Source organism: Lissotriton helveticus, chromosome 8 (assembly GCF_964261635.1).
Source record: "Lissotriton helveticus chromosome 8, aLisHel1.1, whole genome shotgun sequence".
NCBI classification, from domain to species: Eukaryota; Metazoa; Chordata; class Amphibia; order Caudata; family Salamandridae; genus Lissotriton; species Lissotriton helveticus.
Genome location: NC_136069.1, coordinates 720,748,301 through 720,764,949, shown reverse-complemented (window position 1 = coordinate 720,764,949; position 16,649 = coordinate 720,748,301). Strand labels below are relative to the sequence as shown.

Here is a 16,649-nt window from a genome sequence, read left to right as displayed (position 1 = left end):
TATGTATATGATTCAGCACCTCATTACTTTGTATGAGGGTCAGCATTCTGATCCAGGTCCGTTACATGATGTCCTGAACGAGTTACTCCAGTATAGATGGAGAGGTCTAGGTACCGATTTAATTAGTGTTATTCTAGAACAGCGTCACAAATATAGAACGTTCTTGAACCCGCATTTTGTTCATGTCTCACCTCCAGAAAGTAAACCATTCTATATAGACAGACAGAATCCGTTACGAGAAGTCCACCCAGTCAAAGGAACGGGTGGCGAAATGCAACGAGTGTTTGTATACACTCCAATTACAAAGATGGAACTCCTTGAAATGAAGAAATTAATTCCCTGTCATGACAAAGATCCAGCAGGGTTCCATAGAGAATTAAAAGACATGCTCCGTATGGGAGAATACACTTACCCAGATATCATTAAAATGTTAAAGGTCCTGCTACCCGCAGGGGTGTATGAAAAGCTAAAGGAAAAAGAATGGGAGGTGGGAGAGAAAAAGATCGATTGGACAGCTCTAGAAGCTGAAGACAAGGCACGAGTACCAGGTACCGGTCTTGGAGATAAATGTAAAGAGTTACCAGAATTATTAATTCAAGTCTTACCCAGACTATTGACAACTAGAAAAGAAGACTGGGATGCAATCTCAGCCTGTAAACAGAAACAAGATGAAGATATTAGTGATTTTTATTCTAGATTTGAAAAATGTTTTAGTATTAACAGTGGTCTCAAGACAAGTAGTGAGTCATACCCTCACCTTTTTGTTACTAAATTAGTCGAGAATTCAAGTCCACAAATTAAAAATCGAGTTTTGAAAGTCGAAAGCACCTGGCAAGCTAATACTCCGTCCCAGATGCTCCAGATGCTCCAGTACCACCAGAATAGAATCAGAGAAGAGCAAGAACACGAAAGAAAACGTATGAAAGACACGAAAATGAAAGTGCTAGTTGCACAATCTGTTCCTCAAGACAGTCAGAAGAGGGGTCCGAATCCAGCCAGTCAGCCTGCAGCTCCCGTTAAAGGGAACTGCAATTATTGTAAACAGCCAGGTCATTTTATAAATGAGTGTGCAGTTCTGAAACACAACATAGCTACCGGTAAGACTAAAGAAAGACCACGTCCGCCTAGACAAGAACAAGTTTCACAGACTCCTCAGTCACAGAATGCACCACAGACAGTTCCAGCACCGCAGCCTATTGCTGCAACACAGCATGTCACATCACAGATGTACCAGTATGCACAGTCCGAGTATCCAGAGTACCAGCCATATTCATGAAACAGCCTAGAGAGGGAGGTAGGCTTGCCTCTCATCGAGATACCTGTAGATCAAGAAGGTCCCTATGTTCACAGTCAAATATTAGGGAAAGACAGAAAGTTCTTGATTGATACAGGGGCAAGTAGGACCACAATTAGTCATGCCGAAGTTCCAGGGGCTCCGCTCTCAGGCTCAAGAAATGTTTCCCTTGGATTTTCAGGAAAGCCTATCGTTAACGAGATATCAAAGCCAGTTACTCTAGAAGTAGGTCCATTGTCCCGTACTACTGATCTGTTACTTACTAAGTCATGTCCAGAAAATCTATTAGGCATTAAAACACTGAAAGAATTAGGTGCAGTCATTTGCTGTTCCCCAGAGGGAATACGTCTGTTCCTACGTGACTTTAAGGGTCACTATGTATTACGAGATTTTGATTCCAGACTGTCTAATGTTCCGCAGCATCTATGGGCACAAGGTCCAACAGATGTAGGTTATATGCAAATCACACCCTATCGTGTGACTCTCAAGCCAGGTGTAGTGTTACCACGAATCAGACAGTACAGATTGCCACCTGAGGCTGTAGCAGCCTTATCCAAAATTATTGACGAGCTCATTGTTCAAGGAGTAGTTGTAGAAACTGACTCCAATGTATGTAATTCTCCGATCATTCCAGTCATGAAACGTACTGATCCGAATGCACCCCCAGTATATCGACTAGTGATTGATTTACGAGAGCTTAACAAATGTATTATTCCGCAGTATCCAGTTGTCCCAGACATCTCTTCCCTATTGACAGCTATTGATTCCGAAGCTACGTTCTTCACTGTCATCGACCTCAAGAATGCATTTTTTAGTGTTCCGATTCATCCAGACAGCCAGTTTCTTTTTGGATTCTGTTTAAATGGAAGGAGCTATATGTTTACACGCGCTCCTCAAGGTTTCACAGAAAGCCCTAGTATTTACAGTCAAGCACTTAAGAGACAACTAGACAATATTCACATGCCAACTGACACTGCCCTGCTCCAGTATGTCGATGATCTACTGATCACAGCCCGTTCTGAACGTGAATGCGAGCGAGCATCCCTTACAGTTCTGTATTTCCTAGCCGAGATGGGGCACAAGGTGTCACCTTCGAAGCTTCAATTCTGTGTCCAGCAAGTGGTATACTTAGGACACTTGCTGTCCAAGAGGGGTAGGCAGTTGACACCAGACCGTATCCAGTTAATAGCGAGTCTTCCCCAGCCCAGAACCCAGAAGGAGGTACGTGCCTTTATTGGCCTTACTTCCTATTGTAGACAATGGATCCCCCAGTATGCATTTTTAGCCAAGCCACTGATACAGTTAACGACACAGGAGGCAGCCGTATCGACTGTCCTCCCTTGGACATCTGAACATACACTTAGTTTCAACGAGTTAAAGAAAGCCCTATGCCAAGCTCCAGTTCTAGCTACACCGAACTACAGTAAGCCTTTTACACTTTTCGTCACAGAACGTGAAGGTACAGCATTATCTGTTCTCACACAAGATCAAGCAGGTCAATACAAGCCCTGTGCTTATTTTTCGAGCACATTAGATCCAGTCGCCCAGGCATTGCCTGCGTGCCTCAAGTCAGTTGCCGCCACAGCACTAGCTATCAGACAAAGTGATTCCATAGTTTTAGGACACTCCCTGACAGTACAAGTCCCACATTCAGTAGAAGTTCTTTTAAACCGAACACAAACACAGCACTTGACAATTGCACGTTTAACAGGTTATGAATTGACACTGTTCCAGCCACACATAGAAATTAGACGCTGCAACGTCCTGAATCCTGCTACACTGTTACCATCAGTTAGTTCAAATTCTGCCACACACGACTGTGTGGAAGTAGTCAACATTACGACAAAGCCAAGACAAGACCTGACAGACATTCCGTTACCAGATCCCGACCTGACACTTTATGTGGATGGTTCATGTATGAGAACTAGTACAGGAGAACTAGTTGCCGCGTATGCAGTGACTACTGACACTGAAGTTATTGAAACACACCGTATTGATACCCTGTCCGCTCAAGCAGCAGAGCTAGTTGCTCTGACACAAGCCTGTATACATGCCAAGAACCTGAAAGTTAATGTTTATACAGATTCACGTTACGCATTTGGAGTTGTACACGACTTCGGAGTGCTCTGGCAGGAGAGAGGTTTCATGACTTCTCATGGAACCAAGATTCAGCATGGTCTCCTTATTCAAGCTCTGTTAGATGCCATACATTTACCGACATCCATTGCTATCATGAAATACAAAGCACATACGAAAGTTACTGACATTATTTCCCAAGGTAATGATCTAGCAGATCGCACAGCCAAGCTCACAGCACAGACTCCAGACATTCCAGTTAACATGACTCATACTCCAGATCCGATTACATGTATGACAGTTAAGGACCCTACACAAGATGTCATAGATATCCAGTTACATGCTACTCCCGAAGAAATCAAGAAATGGTCCGAACAAGGAGGGGTCCAGACAGATCAAGGATGGTTAACAAAGGGTAGAGCCACATGGTTTCTCCCCGACTCTATGGTTCAAGTCATTATCAATACCGCACATAGTCCAGCACATTTAGGAGAAAAAGCTATGTTAGACAGTATCCAGAACATTTGGTTCAACAAGCATTTACGAGCTGCAGCCAAGCAGAAAGTCCGTACCTGTATGATATGTTGTCAGTTTAATCCAGGTAAAAGTGTCCCGGTGGAACAAGGTGGTTTCCAGCCTCCTGACCACCCTTTTGAAGTACTCCAGATGGATTATATTCAGATGGAGCGATGTCGAGGTTTCAAGTACGTCCTTGTAGTTGTATGCGCTTTGTCCAGATGGACAGAAGCATATCCAGTCCCAGATTACACAGCCGCGACCACTGCCAAGCAGTTGGTTCGTGAATTCTTCCCTCGATATGGACTCCCTAGAGTCGTATATTCTGATAACGGTCAGCCATTTTCCTCAGAATTAATGAAGCACGTTTCCCTGTTGTTAGGGTACCAGTGGAAGTTTCATTGTGTACGCCATCCTGAAGCAGCCGGTCTAGTAGAGAGACATAATCAGACCCTGAAAATCCGCATTGCAAAAGTCTGTAAAGAAAAAGGTGTGGACTGGCTAGTAGCTCTGCCAGTCGCTTTGTTCTATATGCGCATGGTTGCACATTCCAGATCAGGTCTGTCCCCGTATGAGGTCGTATTCGGCCGTCCCCCAAACATGTGGGGTACTCCTAGACCCCGAAGTATTACCGATGTTTCATGTAATATGCTGACAGATTACCTAGCTTCCTTGATGTCTGCCCTCAACTCATGTCGTTCACAGGTTGCCGCCGCATTTCCAGACAATACCGAGGTGGCACCGCATGAAATCGTTCCAGGTTCGCTGGTGATGATCCGAAATTTTGACAGATCAAGTCCGCTGGAACCTCGTTGGAAGGAGCCACGTCAGGTCCTCTTGACCACCCGTACTGCCGTCAAGCTAGAAGGCAGGAAGGGGTGGGTCCACCTTTCTCATGTTAAACTTTTCAATGGACTGAAACCCGTTTCTAAACACATTTCCAAGGATTCCCAGGATTTTAAAGACTGCCAAACTATTGCTCTTAAGGACTGTCCCGCAAAAGACATTGTTACAACCCCTTCCCTGTTAGAGAAAACTCCGCAGCAGGAGTATAAGTTAAAGCTCCGGTCTAGTAAATAAGTCAGTCAGTTTGATTGTATAAGTCCTCCCCTAGGTGAAACGGTTAGACTGTTTCTGACATGTATAAAATAGGCCCCCATAGTGAGAGAGTCAGTAAAAACTCAATTCAATGTATCGTTTTTCTAAGTTTCATATTATTCATCAGCATAATGATTTCCTGCACCAGCTATGCATTTTTCCTGTATTTTTCAATTCCTCATGTAAATAAGTCTGCTAATGTTACAGTAGAGCACACGTTTAGTGATCTGCCTCCTCACGAATATGCTTACCGCCTCGCTATGCGTAACAATTCATTTATCCGTATGTTACATTACTCACATCAGACCAGCAATGCCACTAATTGTTGGGTGTGTGGTCGACTCCCCCCTTTCCAGACACCGAAGGGAGTTCTGCCACTCTTTCCTTATCCATTCTCACATAATGGTTCATGTGGAGCATGGTCCACGTTAACGTCATCCTCAACAGATATGTCTTTTCTTAACAGTACATGTTTTCCAGACAAGCAAGGTCTTCCCCACAGAACAGGTTTAGATCTAGAAAATGAAGTATATAATTTAGGTAATTATTCGTCGAATTTTATGGTCCTGAATGTTCAGTCTGATACTACTCCAGACTCACCTGCTATTTCAGTACTACCAGTCAAAGGCGAATTATGTGTCCGAAATTATGGTTCCGTACATGTAGGACATAGTGAATGTACTACTGTTGTCAAGTATAGTGACAGTGGGAAATCTATTTTCAAAGCTTCACGTCATTCTTATTTTGTTTGTGGTCAAACCGCATATGTTCGTCTGCCCCTCGATTGGGAGGGAACCTGTTACATTGCCTTCCTACTGCCACCAGTTTTTCTAGCCCCACCTGATTACCATAGGAATTCCTTCCTAGTACATCCTAGACACAAGAGAAATCTCCCGATTGTCGATTATACTGAAACCGCTGCAGAGCAATTCATTGATATTGATAAAGGTGTTTTCCCTTATTTAGGCACAGTTGTAAACAGTAAGCTAATCCGTAGGTTAACAAGAACCCTTGAAGCTGTAGTAGATGAGACTGCCTCTGCTCTAGGTAACTTAACTGAAGAGCAATCCTTTATGAGAATTGTCGTTTTACAGAATCGTCTCGTCCTTGGCGTCATACTAGCCGATAGGGGCGGGGCCTGTAGACTCATCGGATCCAGTTGTTGCATTTTCATTCCAAATAACGCGCCGTCTGTTTATTCAGCTATAACCAGACTTCATAAAATTGCCCATCTGTTACATCAAGATCCAGGCACCTGGACATGGTCCGGTTGGTTCTGGAATATAATTTCCGCATGGGGATGGAAAGTCCTGTCCTTTCTAGGTATTGCAGTAGCGATCATATTTAGCTGCTGTCTCTGTATACAATGTGGCCCTGCGATTTGCGGCATTTGTGCTACCTCTTGTATTCCTAGTCCCAAGCCTCGTTCTAAATCCCGTTCCAAGACAATTCGAGATGAACAAATGGTACTGTATGAAATGATAGATGGTATCATGAATATTGATGTTTCCTGATGAAAACGTAGTGACAAGGAGGGAATGTGGAAAAGTAAATTTTGCCATGTTCTGTGTCCCTACGCCTCATCCATCATATGTTATGTGTGCATGACCAATATGCATATGTTATTCCCCACGTCCGATTAATGACGCAATTACAGTTGTGTCCACCTCTAGTATGCCAGTTTCCAGTCCTCGTGAATACTACGAATATCAGGCCTATGTAAAGCTACGTTGCCACGTTTCCCAGTGTGCACGTTATTTCATTATAAAGTCCCCGTTTCCAGGCCTCAAAAGGGCCTGGACATCAGATTCAGCTCCTGTCTCCTGAAGCCTCGCTGAGGAGCGATACAGCCCCCACCTGTATCCTCGACCTTTCACTTACTTCCTGCCTCGCAGTGCCCGGTGCAGCTTGGCTCTGCCTCTGAGTCTGCCAAATGTATGTTATAGTTCCAGTTATCAGTTCAGTCCTCCTTCTCTGCATTCCTAAGCTACTGAACTGCATCAATAGTTTCCGTCATTGTCTAGCCTTCTCGTCTCCACGTTAGAGAAATACTGCATTTAATGGTCATTTAATATTCCTCATCACGCACTACATGTAGAATAATGCATGGTCCAGTCTCAGAATCAAGTTAGCCTTTCCCTTCATGACTTCTAGTTTATATCAACATGTTCCCTAAACATCAGATACTAGATAGGATTTAGGTACATGTCGCTCCGACCCTCCAGACTTTAGTCTCTGCTCCTAGCACAGAGTTCATAGCCCCCAGCTTCTCCTAGTGATACGTCATTGCCAGTTTGCGCGCACCACCAGGTTAGAGGTCCCGGCTCCTTAGGTAGCCCCCTCCTATGTTTCCACCCATTCATGACATATTCTGTTACGTTTGCACCACATGTCTATGTATACGCCCAGTTACACCTACTTTTACTGTTATCTTTCGCGACTGCTACGCGTCACGCCTTCTGCTCCACCCACTGTTACGCCTACTGCAATGTAATGCTATGTGTTTGCGTTATGTATATAAGTTCATGTATTGTTATTAAACGTTAGCGCGCTCATCCCAGACCCAGCCCCGGCAGCTGCCGGGCCACTCTAGCCCTGCCATTCTGTTCCTATGCAGGTTGTCCTGATCCTGTCCTTATGCTGTAATAAAACCTGCAGAAACTCCTACTACCTCGAATCTTGACTCTTATTTATTGAGCTATCTGTTATGATATATGCCTAGTCAAAAATAGGGTATTATTTATTTATTTACCACAATGCAACGAAGTAAAGACTCACATACTACTATTAAATGATAATGTACTTTCAACCCCATGTATCATTAAGCATACAAGCACTTACATTTCCTATAGAATGATGTACAATCCATAGGAAAGTCTAAATACAGTCCCCTCCAAAAAAACAATAAAATAAATTAAACAAAGTAGACACCGTTGTCATGGGAGAGAAAGATGAGGTTGAATTAACTCCTCGTAAAATGATGTAGATCTTTCAATGAGATGAAATTACTCCATGAACTACAGATGAACTTACATGGAACTATTGCCCACCGCATACCAGATGAAGACAAAATCTTAGAAATCTGCCTCAAGCAGCTTGAAATTTATAGTGTGCACATTGCGGAATTTTGCGTACTTGACTAAATTAAGTTTTCCATTAGTATGCGCATTGCTGAAATGAAAAGCGCTGTATTTAATTAATTATAGTTTAGCGTGCGCGTCGCTGAAGTAAGACGTGCTGTATTTAATTAATTAAAGATTAGTGTGCGTGTCGCTGAAGTAAGACGTGATGTATTTAATTAATTATAGCTTAGCGTGCGCGTCGCTGAAGTAAGACGCGCTGTATTTAATTTTCGATGCCTCATACTTAAAATGGAGGCACATAAGTTGACGGTAAGCCGGGTGGCTCACGGCAGATGAATTACTCCCAAGAATCCAAGTGACGCCATGGAGCAGGTGAGGTTGCGGGTGGTGACGGTCGCGCAAGAATGAGAAATTTCCTAGTTATCACAAAGGAAAGTTTCAATTCTATTAAGGACGCGGAGGCGAGGATTTTGCTAGTCCTTTCTCCATTTATTGGACAGCAAGTTAGAAGTAAAAAAGAAAAACATCAAACCATAGACTACCCTAACCAACATGGCAGCGGTAGTCATGGTAACACATCAACCAATAAGAGTCCATGGAGCAGCATATAGGGATTCCCAGTCGGTAGTCCTTCCTCTTTCTTGCGTGCTGCCGTAGGAAAGAAGTCATCAACCACTAGTCCGCCTTTTGATCGGAACCTAGGGAAGAGAAACAATAATAATATCTTGTCCAGAACAATGTTGAACAAAGTCAAGAACATTGCAATGGAATAAATGAAAACAATTTGCAGTAATAAGAAAAGCATCAATAAACAGTAATCCAAAATGTACATTAAGACATAAGAATAAGGATACTTCCCTCAGACGAAGAAAAAGTCATCAAAATCTAGTCTTGGGAGGGAAGGCTTGATAAAGCCTGGGTGGGAAAATCCTCGCCTCCGCATCCTTAATAGAATTGAAACTTTCCTTTGTGATAACTAGGAAATTTCTCATTCTATGTCAGGAAGCGGAGGCGAGGATTTTGCTAGTTCAAAGCTTACTCACCACCAGTGAAGCAGCCTCATGGATTGGTTTAAAATAAAACTTTTTGAAAGTTGAATCCGAAGACCAATCCGCAGCATTCATAATATCCTCCAATCGTCCCCCTACCTGCACAGCCTTGGAAGCCATTGCACCTCTAGTGGAATGAGCCCCAAAGTCAGTGATATTAAAGCCAGCTTCGGACATAATCCACCTGACCCATCTGGCAATGGTGGGGGAGGAAACTGCTTTAAACGGTTTTTTAACCGCAATAAGTAATTGCCTCTCGCCTGGAGGACGAAGTTCAAGAGTAACATCTTCATAAGTTTTTAAGCAACGAACAACACATAGTTTAGGTGAATCCGGGAATACTGGATAAGATACTGACCTGGTATTACATTTGGTTCTTCTTGAAACTGTAAACGTAACACCCTCCGGGGTAAAAACCCTGGCCGAGATATCAAGAGCACGAACATCCGAAGCTCGCTTATAAGAAATCAGGCAGAGAAGAATCGCCAGTTTAGCAGACAGTTCCATACGCGAAAGGTACTGATTATCTTGCCAAGACTTAAGAAAATTCAAAACCACATTAACATCCCATAACCCAGAATAACGGGGTTCCGGGGGACGTGAAAGGCGAATACCCTTGAGACGTTTACAAACCCAAGGATGCTCACCCACCGGAGAGCCATCAACAAGACCATGACCAGCAGAAATTGCCGACCTGAAGGAATTAATGCTGCTGTATGCCAATTTCTTTTGGAAAAGATCAGCGAGAAAGTTAATCACATCAGTGACAGAGGGGCCCATGGGATCCAGGTGTTTTGCCACACACCAACGAACCCATCTGTTCCACGCTGATCTATAACGCTTAGTGGTGTTGGGGGCCCAGGCTCCTCTAATGAGGAGCTCAGCGTCTTTCGAAAGTGAGTCGCAAGACCAACGTCCCCTGAAATCCTCCAGGCCATGAGATGTAGATGGCCTTGGAGAACTAGAGGATGCGGGTGACCCAAAGGATCCGTCAGAATGTGATCGAACGACGGTAACCGAAGAGGTCTGTCCCAAGACAGCTCCAGAAGAGAAGGAAACCAGCATTGAGCTTTCCAAATTGGAGTGATCAAAATCAGAGATGCTCTCTGTCTGCGGACCTGAGCTGCTACCCTCTGAATGAAAAGGAAAGGAGGGAATGCATAAGCTGGAAACTGGGACCAGTCTTGTAGGAAGGCATCCACTGCTTCCGCACCCGGATCCGGTTTCCAGCTGTAGAAGCGGGGAAGTTGGGCGTTCCATCTGGACGCAAACAAGTCCATCAGTGGCAGACCCCAAAGGTCCGAAATTCTCTGAAATATCGAAGGATCCAGCCTCCAATCGCTGGCATCCCGAAAGTTTCTGGATTGCCAATCCGCCACAATATTCAGATCGCCTGGGAGATATTCCGCCGTGACTGAAATCTGACGAAGAAGGCAGTAATTCCAGAAGTCCTTTGCCAGATCCGCTAGGACTTTGGAATGAGTGCCGCCCAGACGATTGATATATCTGACCGCAGTCGTGTTGTCCATCCGAAGAAGAACACAACAAGAGACCCTGGTCGTGGTGAAAGAGCGAATTGCGAACGAACCCGCCAGGAGCTCCAAGCAATTGATGTGGAGGTGAAGTTCTTCCTCCGTCCACCTGCCGCCCACCGAGAGGGATCCGCACCGGGCGCCCCAACCCTGGCGACTGGCATCTGACTCGATCACAAGATCCGGACGGGAACCGAAAATCGACTTCCCGTTCCACGCATCCATGTGATCCAACCACCAAACAAGTTCCGATCTGGCTTCCAAATTTAAGGAAATCAGTTCCGAATAAGTGAGACCTTTGCGAAGATGAAACGCCTTTAGTCTCTGGAGAGCCCTGTAATGAAGGGGGCCTGGAAAAATGGCCTGGATCGATGAGGACAGTAAGCCCACAATCCTGGCTAACTGACGGAGAGATATCCGATCCCGACGGAGAACCTTGCGAATCTCCTTTTTGATCTTGGAGATCTTTTGGGAAGGAAGATGAAGCGTTGCATCCGTAGTTATGATCAGAAATCCAAGGAAAGTCATTTCCTGGCGAGGAATTAAATCCGACTTCTGAGCATTGATGATGAAACCCAGCGATTGAAGAAGGGAAATTGTAACCTGAAGATGATGAAGAAGGAGATCTTTGGACTGGTTCATTAAAAGAATGTCGTCCAGATAAATTATCAGGCGAATCCCCATTGTACGGAGATGTTCCACCACAGGGCGCAGTAGTTTGGTAAAACACCAAGGCGCTGAGGAAAGACCAAAGGGGAGCGTACGAAATTCGTAAACCTGATTCCTCCACAGAAACTGGAGGAACCGACAATGAGGGGGAAAGATTGGAACCGAAAGGTAAGCATCCTTCAGATCCAAGCGAACCAACCAATCGTTTTGCAACAGAAGGTCTCTTAAAAGATGGATGCCCTCCATCTTGAAATGCCTGTAAATCAGCCACTCGTTGAAGGAGCGGAGATTTATTACCGGTCTGAAACCTTTGTCTTTCTTCTCCACTAAAAAGATATTGCTGAGGAAACCTTTTGGATGAAGAAAAGAGGGAATGATTGCGCCTTTTTGCAACAAGGCCTGAACTTCCAAATCTATAAGTTCCTGTTCTGCGCTTGAAAAAATTAGAGGTCGAGGGCGAGAGAGTTGAACAGGGGAACCGTAAAACTCGATGTGAAAACCCTGAACGGTTTCCAGAACCCAAGAATCTGAAGTTATCGACGACCAGGCCTGGGGAAACAATGCTAATCTTCCCCCCATTTGAACCAGAGAAATGATGCGAAATATTACCATTAAATCCTCTGGAATTGGACTGGTTGCCACCACGTCCTCTGCCTTGGCCTCTGCCTCCTCTGGAAGGGTAAAAGGATCCCTGGCGTCCGTCATTCCAGCCGTTGTTTCTTCTGGCTTGACCTCTATTGGGGCCTTGTTGGAATTGGCGGCCGGAAGAGCGACCCCTGCCTCTGCCGGCCCCGCCAAAAACCTTCTTGGGAAAAAACTTCTTCATGGAAGCTTGCGCTTTGTCTAGAGCAGAAAAAGTAGCAACGAATTTTCCTAACTCCTTAACAAAAGGGTCCCCAAACAAGGCGCCTTGCGCAATCGGACCCGCCTCTGAAGACGACAATTCTCCCAATTTCGGATCAATTTTAAGTAACAAGGATCGACGACGCTCCGCTGAGAGAGCACAATTAGCATTGCCAAGAAGGCACATAGCCCTTTGCGACCAACCAGCAATATCATCAACCGAAAGAGGCACGCCTGACTCTTTAGAGCGTTGAGCTAATTCAATTATTTTCGTCAGAGGACCAACTACATCCAAAAGTTTATCTTGACAGGCTTTCCAAGACCTATCTATACCCTTCTTAGGGTCCTTGATATATTTGGCAAAGAAAGTACACAATTTCGGATCAATTTCAGGAGTGCATGCCACCCTGAAGGGAAGAGAAGGGCGTGGGCATTCAGAACGCAGGCGTAAACGTACATCCTGAGGTAAAGGTTGTCGAAGCTTAGCAGCGACATAGTCAGCAGTAGACTGTTCAGGAAACCATTCAGATGACCTGGGTCTAAAAATAGTAGATGGGTCAAACATATCAGGAGGAACAAGATCACCCTCTGAAAAACTAGGAGCACTAGGTTTTGGGCGCCAAGACCTGCTCGCATCAGAAAAATCCTCTGAGGAAGCATCCTCATCCTCATCTACATAATCGTCCTCATCCTCATCTCCCTCAATGGGAAACCCTTCTTTCGGGTCAAGGTCCTGGGTGGCAAAACCACCAGTCTCACCGGGTGAGTCTTCCCCCCGGTAGGGTGCGCTTCTTAGCGTGCGCGCACTCTTACGAAAGACCTCAGATAATTTGTTGAAGCCTTCCAGGTGCCCCGCGTCACGCTTCCTGGCCGTACGTGGTAGAGCACAAGGGACACCACTGGGCCCTGCCCCGCTGTCACCAAAAACACCTGAATCAGTCTTAAATACATGGGCAGACAGCTTATTTACACTGTCCTGTAGAGGTGCCAGAGCCTGTGCTATCGCAGAAGAAAGAAGTCTGTCCACCTCTGCAGGAGGGCGCGGAAGGGGCAACTGTGGCTGATCATTAGAATTTGCCATCACAACATTAGTAGGACTGGACTGCATTTTAGCAGAAAAACTGGTACCCATATAACAAACACCCCAACTATATATAAGGGGAATCCCCTCACACAGGTACCACAGGCTAACTTTAAATAAAGCCCAAAACACAAATATACTGACTGAATATAATTAATAATAAATTCAAAATTTCAGTCAGAAATTAATTCTTGCCGTCAAAAACGGCGTCCGTGTGAGGAGAGAGGCCAAAAATAGTCGAAGCGCAGAGCCTCTGCGCGTTAAAACACCAGCGCGAAGAGCGCTGAGGAGAACAGCCGGTCGGCTGTCAAAAGCCGGTACCAGGACTGCGCACGCGCTCAGAAAAGACGCTCGAGCACAAGCCTACCGCGTCAAATACACATTCAAAGAGCCTACAACAAAGGCGAAGTCAAAGGCAACTCATAAATATCAATAATAAAGCTGTCAACATCAAATATAAAACTGCCACGACAAAGATCAATGTCTGAAGAAAAAACGTGACTTATCTTGCCGAGGCAGCAATGGAGAAAGAGGAAGGACTACCGACTGGGAATCCCTATATGCTGCTCCATGGACTCTTATTGGTTGATGTGTTACCATGACTACCGCTGCCATGTTGGTTAGGGTAGTCTATGGTTTGATGTTTTTCTTTTTTACTTCTAACTTGCTGTCCAATAAATGGAGAAAGGACTAGCAAAATCCTCGCCTCCGCTTCCTGACATAGAATTGCTCCGAAGATTGCTGAATCTAAGTGACGCCATAAAGCAAGGTAAGATTGAATGCATTGGCAGTCACGCGCTGATACTTTTCAAATGATACAGTTGAACTGCCAGAAAGTAGTGATGGCTTGTCGGGCCCTTATTAAACATTAAAAACAAATTATCTCACCTCACTGCGCAACAAAACCAGCTGCATATAGTTGGCACTGCAGCCGGTGAAGAGATGGTTCCTGGCGAAATTATATGACCCAAGTCAATAACGGTGACTGTCAAGTGTTGACATAGTGATCGGGGAAAACATAACTTTTCCCTTTTTAAATGCAGGCAAATAAAGGTCCCACTAACTTCCAGTAGATGGCAGTGAATGACTGTATAGCTCAGTTTTTCGAACTTCTAGGGTGCCGTTCAAATTGTAAATGTGTCTCACCATCCGGTTATAATACACCTTTGTTGAAATTTTTATTTTTAATATGAAAGGCTTGTACTGAAACAGTTTTCCTTCTCCACTTATGGGCACACCGTAACTTAGAAGAGATTTAAAATAGGAACTGACAGACAGCCGGTGAGGAAGGCAGGATCAGAAAGCATGCAGCAGAGTCCCAAATAAAGTAAAACATACCTGAGAGTGCGTCTATTTCACACGCACATGCTGTAAAGATGCAGGTTTCAGTAAATCTCAGGAAGCAAAGCAGTAGATAGTCAGAAGTTAGAAACTGGCACACTTAAACTGTATGCAGGCAATAACTGGCACATCCAAAGTTGTGGGCGACCAAGGGTAGGTCACTGTGGGGCTTAGTTGGGGTGCCACTAAACTTGAGTAGCTTTTGATAAATACTTTTCTCTTACTTGTTAATCTTTTAGTTTAGAAAGCTTTATTGAATATGTTATACATAGTAAAACATCAAAACAAAAGAAATTGTAACAAACTTGTGATTGAAATCGTGTACAGATTAAATCCTAAAAGAGGAAGTAAGAATTGTACCAAGTACAAAAAGCTTTTGGGAGTTTTAAGTTTTAAGGAAAGAAAGAAAAAGAGAGAAAAGAAAGAAGAAAAGAAAGAGAAGGGAAAGAAAGCAACATATCGTATACAATTCAATAAGGTTCAATATGAAGTGATTATGAAGAACAAAGATAACAACAACTGGAAACAAATAAAGAAAAAGTGCATAAAAATTCAAACCACATGTCTAGAGAGAAAATCAGTTAATGGTAACCATAACAAATCTCTTTTGATTAATAGAGGTACAGAGGTGGCATAAGCGCGATGAAGTCTATGATGATGGCATAACAAATTCTACCAGGCATTATATGAGATCTGCGAATTGTCCTTCCAGTTGGTAGTAATGATCTGAAAGGAAATAGCTATAGCCAAATCTATAAACTTACGTACATTACATGAAACATTCCAAAGAGGAGAGGAGCCTCCCAAAAAAATATGAACAATATCAAAAGAAAAATCTGTATTTAAAATCTCATTAAGCTTAGACCATATGTGAGACCAAAGGGACTTAACAATGGGGCAATGAAAAAACATATGTAAGAGGTCGCTATTAGCGTGTGTGCATGACCAGCATTTCTGTGACTCAATCAGATTAAATTTATGAAGCTCAGAGGGGGTAAAAAAGAGTCTGTTATAAAAGAAATATAAGGTCTGCGTAGTACTTGCAGAGCGAGAGGCTGTGTGTATTTTGGACCAGATAGAATCCCAGATTTGATAGGAGAAATCTTGAGCTAAATCTTGTTCCCACAAAAGTTCTAACTTGGATTTAACTCTGACAACTTGTGAAAGGGAGAGTAGTTTGTATATAGCTGCAGCCTTGAGAGGAGAAGAAAAATCTGGTGAAGGGGAAAAAGACGGGGTAGTAATGGGCTGAGGGACATGCTGAGAGATTAGTGAAGTTAGGGCATTTTTAACTAAGGGGTAGTGGGAGTAATATGTGTCAGAGATATGAAAGTTGTTTTGAATATCTGAGAATTCTCTTGGTGAATTATCCTTGAGTAAGGGGTCTTAAACAATAATACATTCATCGATCTATTCCTTCCCAAATAATGCAATATTGTTCATTTTTAAGAATTTATTATACCAAATCGGAGTTTGAGAATGGGAGTCAATATGTAAAGTGAAGAAACGAGACAACAGTAGAGCAAGCGCTTTAGAATGTTTAAATATGGGGGTGATGAAGCGTTTTGGTTGTTGAGTTAGACGAGTCGCAGTGAGAAATGTAAAGGGCGAGAGTTGTGCTAACTCAATAGCACTCCAAGCAGTTGTTATAGGGCAAGCAGAATCTGAAAGAAAAGCCCAAATCTGTTTCAATATGTTGGCGGAGTGATAACGACTAAGGTTAGGAAAATGTATTCCTCCTTGGTCCTTTGGTTGCTGAAGACGGGACAAAGAAATCCTAGCTTTACGATTATTCCATAAAAACTTAATAAGAATTTTATTGATGTTTCTGATAAAAAGAAGCAGGAGGGAAATGGGGAGCATGGAAAGATAGAAATTAACAATGGAAAGGAGCATCATTTTAATAGTTGAAAGCCTACCCCACCAGGATAAGAAAAGAGGGGACCAGCCTTCAATGAGAGCAGATATATTTTTCAATAAATCAGTAAGATTAATGTTAATCTTGTCTCTAATAGTGTTAGCATACCTAAACATTTGATGTTCCTAGGATTCCATTCAAAGCCAGAA

At 43.6% G+C, this 16,649-nt stretch overlaps 1 protein-coding gene across 1 annotated transcript in view; it reads right to left on the bottom strand.

Moving 5' to 3' along the window:
* Positions 1 to 13,268, bottom strand: part of LOC144773794 (uncharacterized) — a 49,387-nt gene extending 36,119 nt beyond the window's left edge. Inside the window, exon 1 of the mRNA XM_078658900.1 lies at positions 11,927 to 13,268. Coding sequence (XP_078515026.1) covers positions 11,927 to 13,268 — 1,342 coding nt within the window. The remainder of the gene's footprint in view (positions 1 to 11,926) is intronic.
* Positions 13,269 to 16,649: the final 3,381 nt, after the last annotated feature.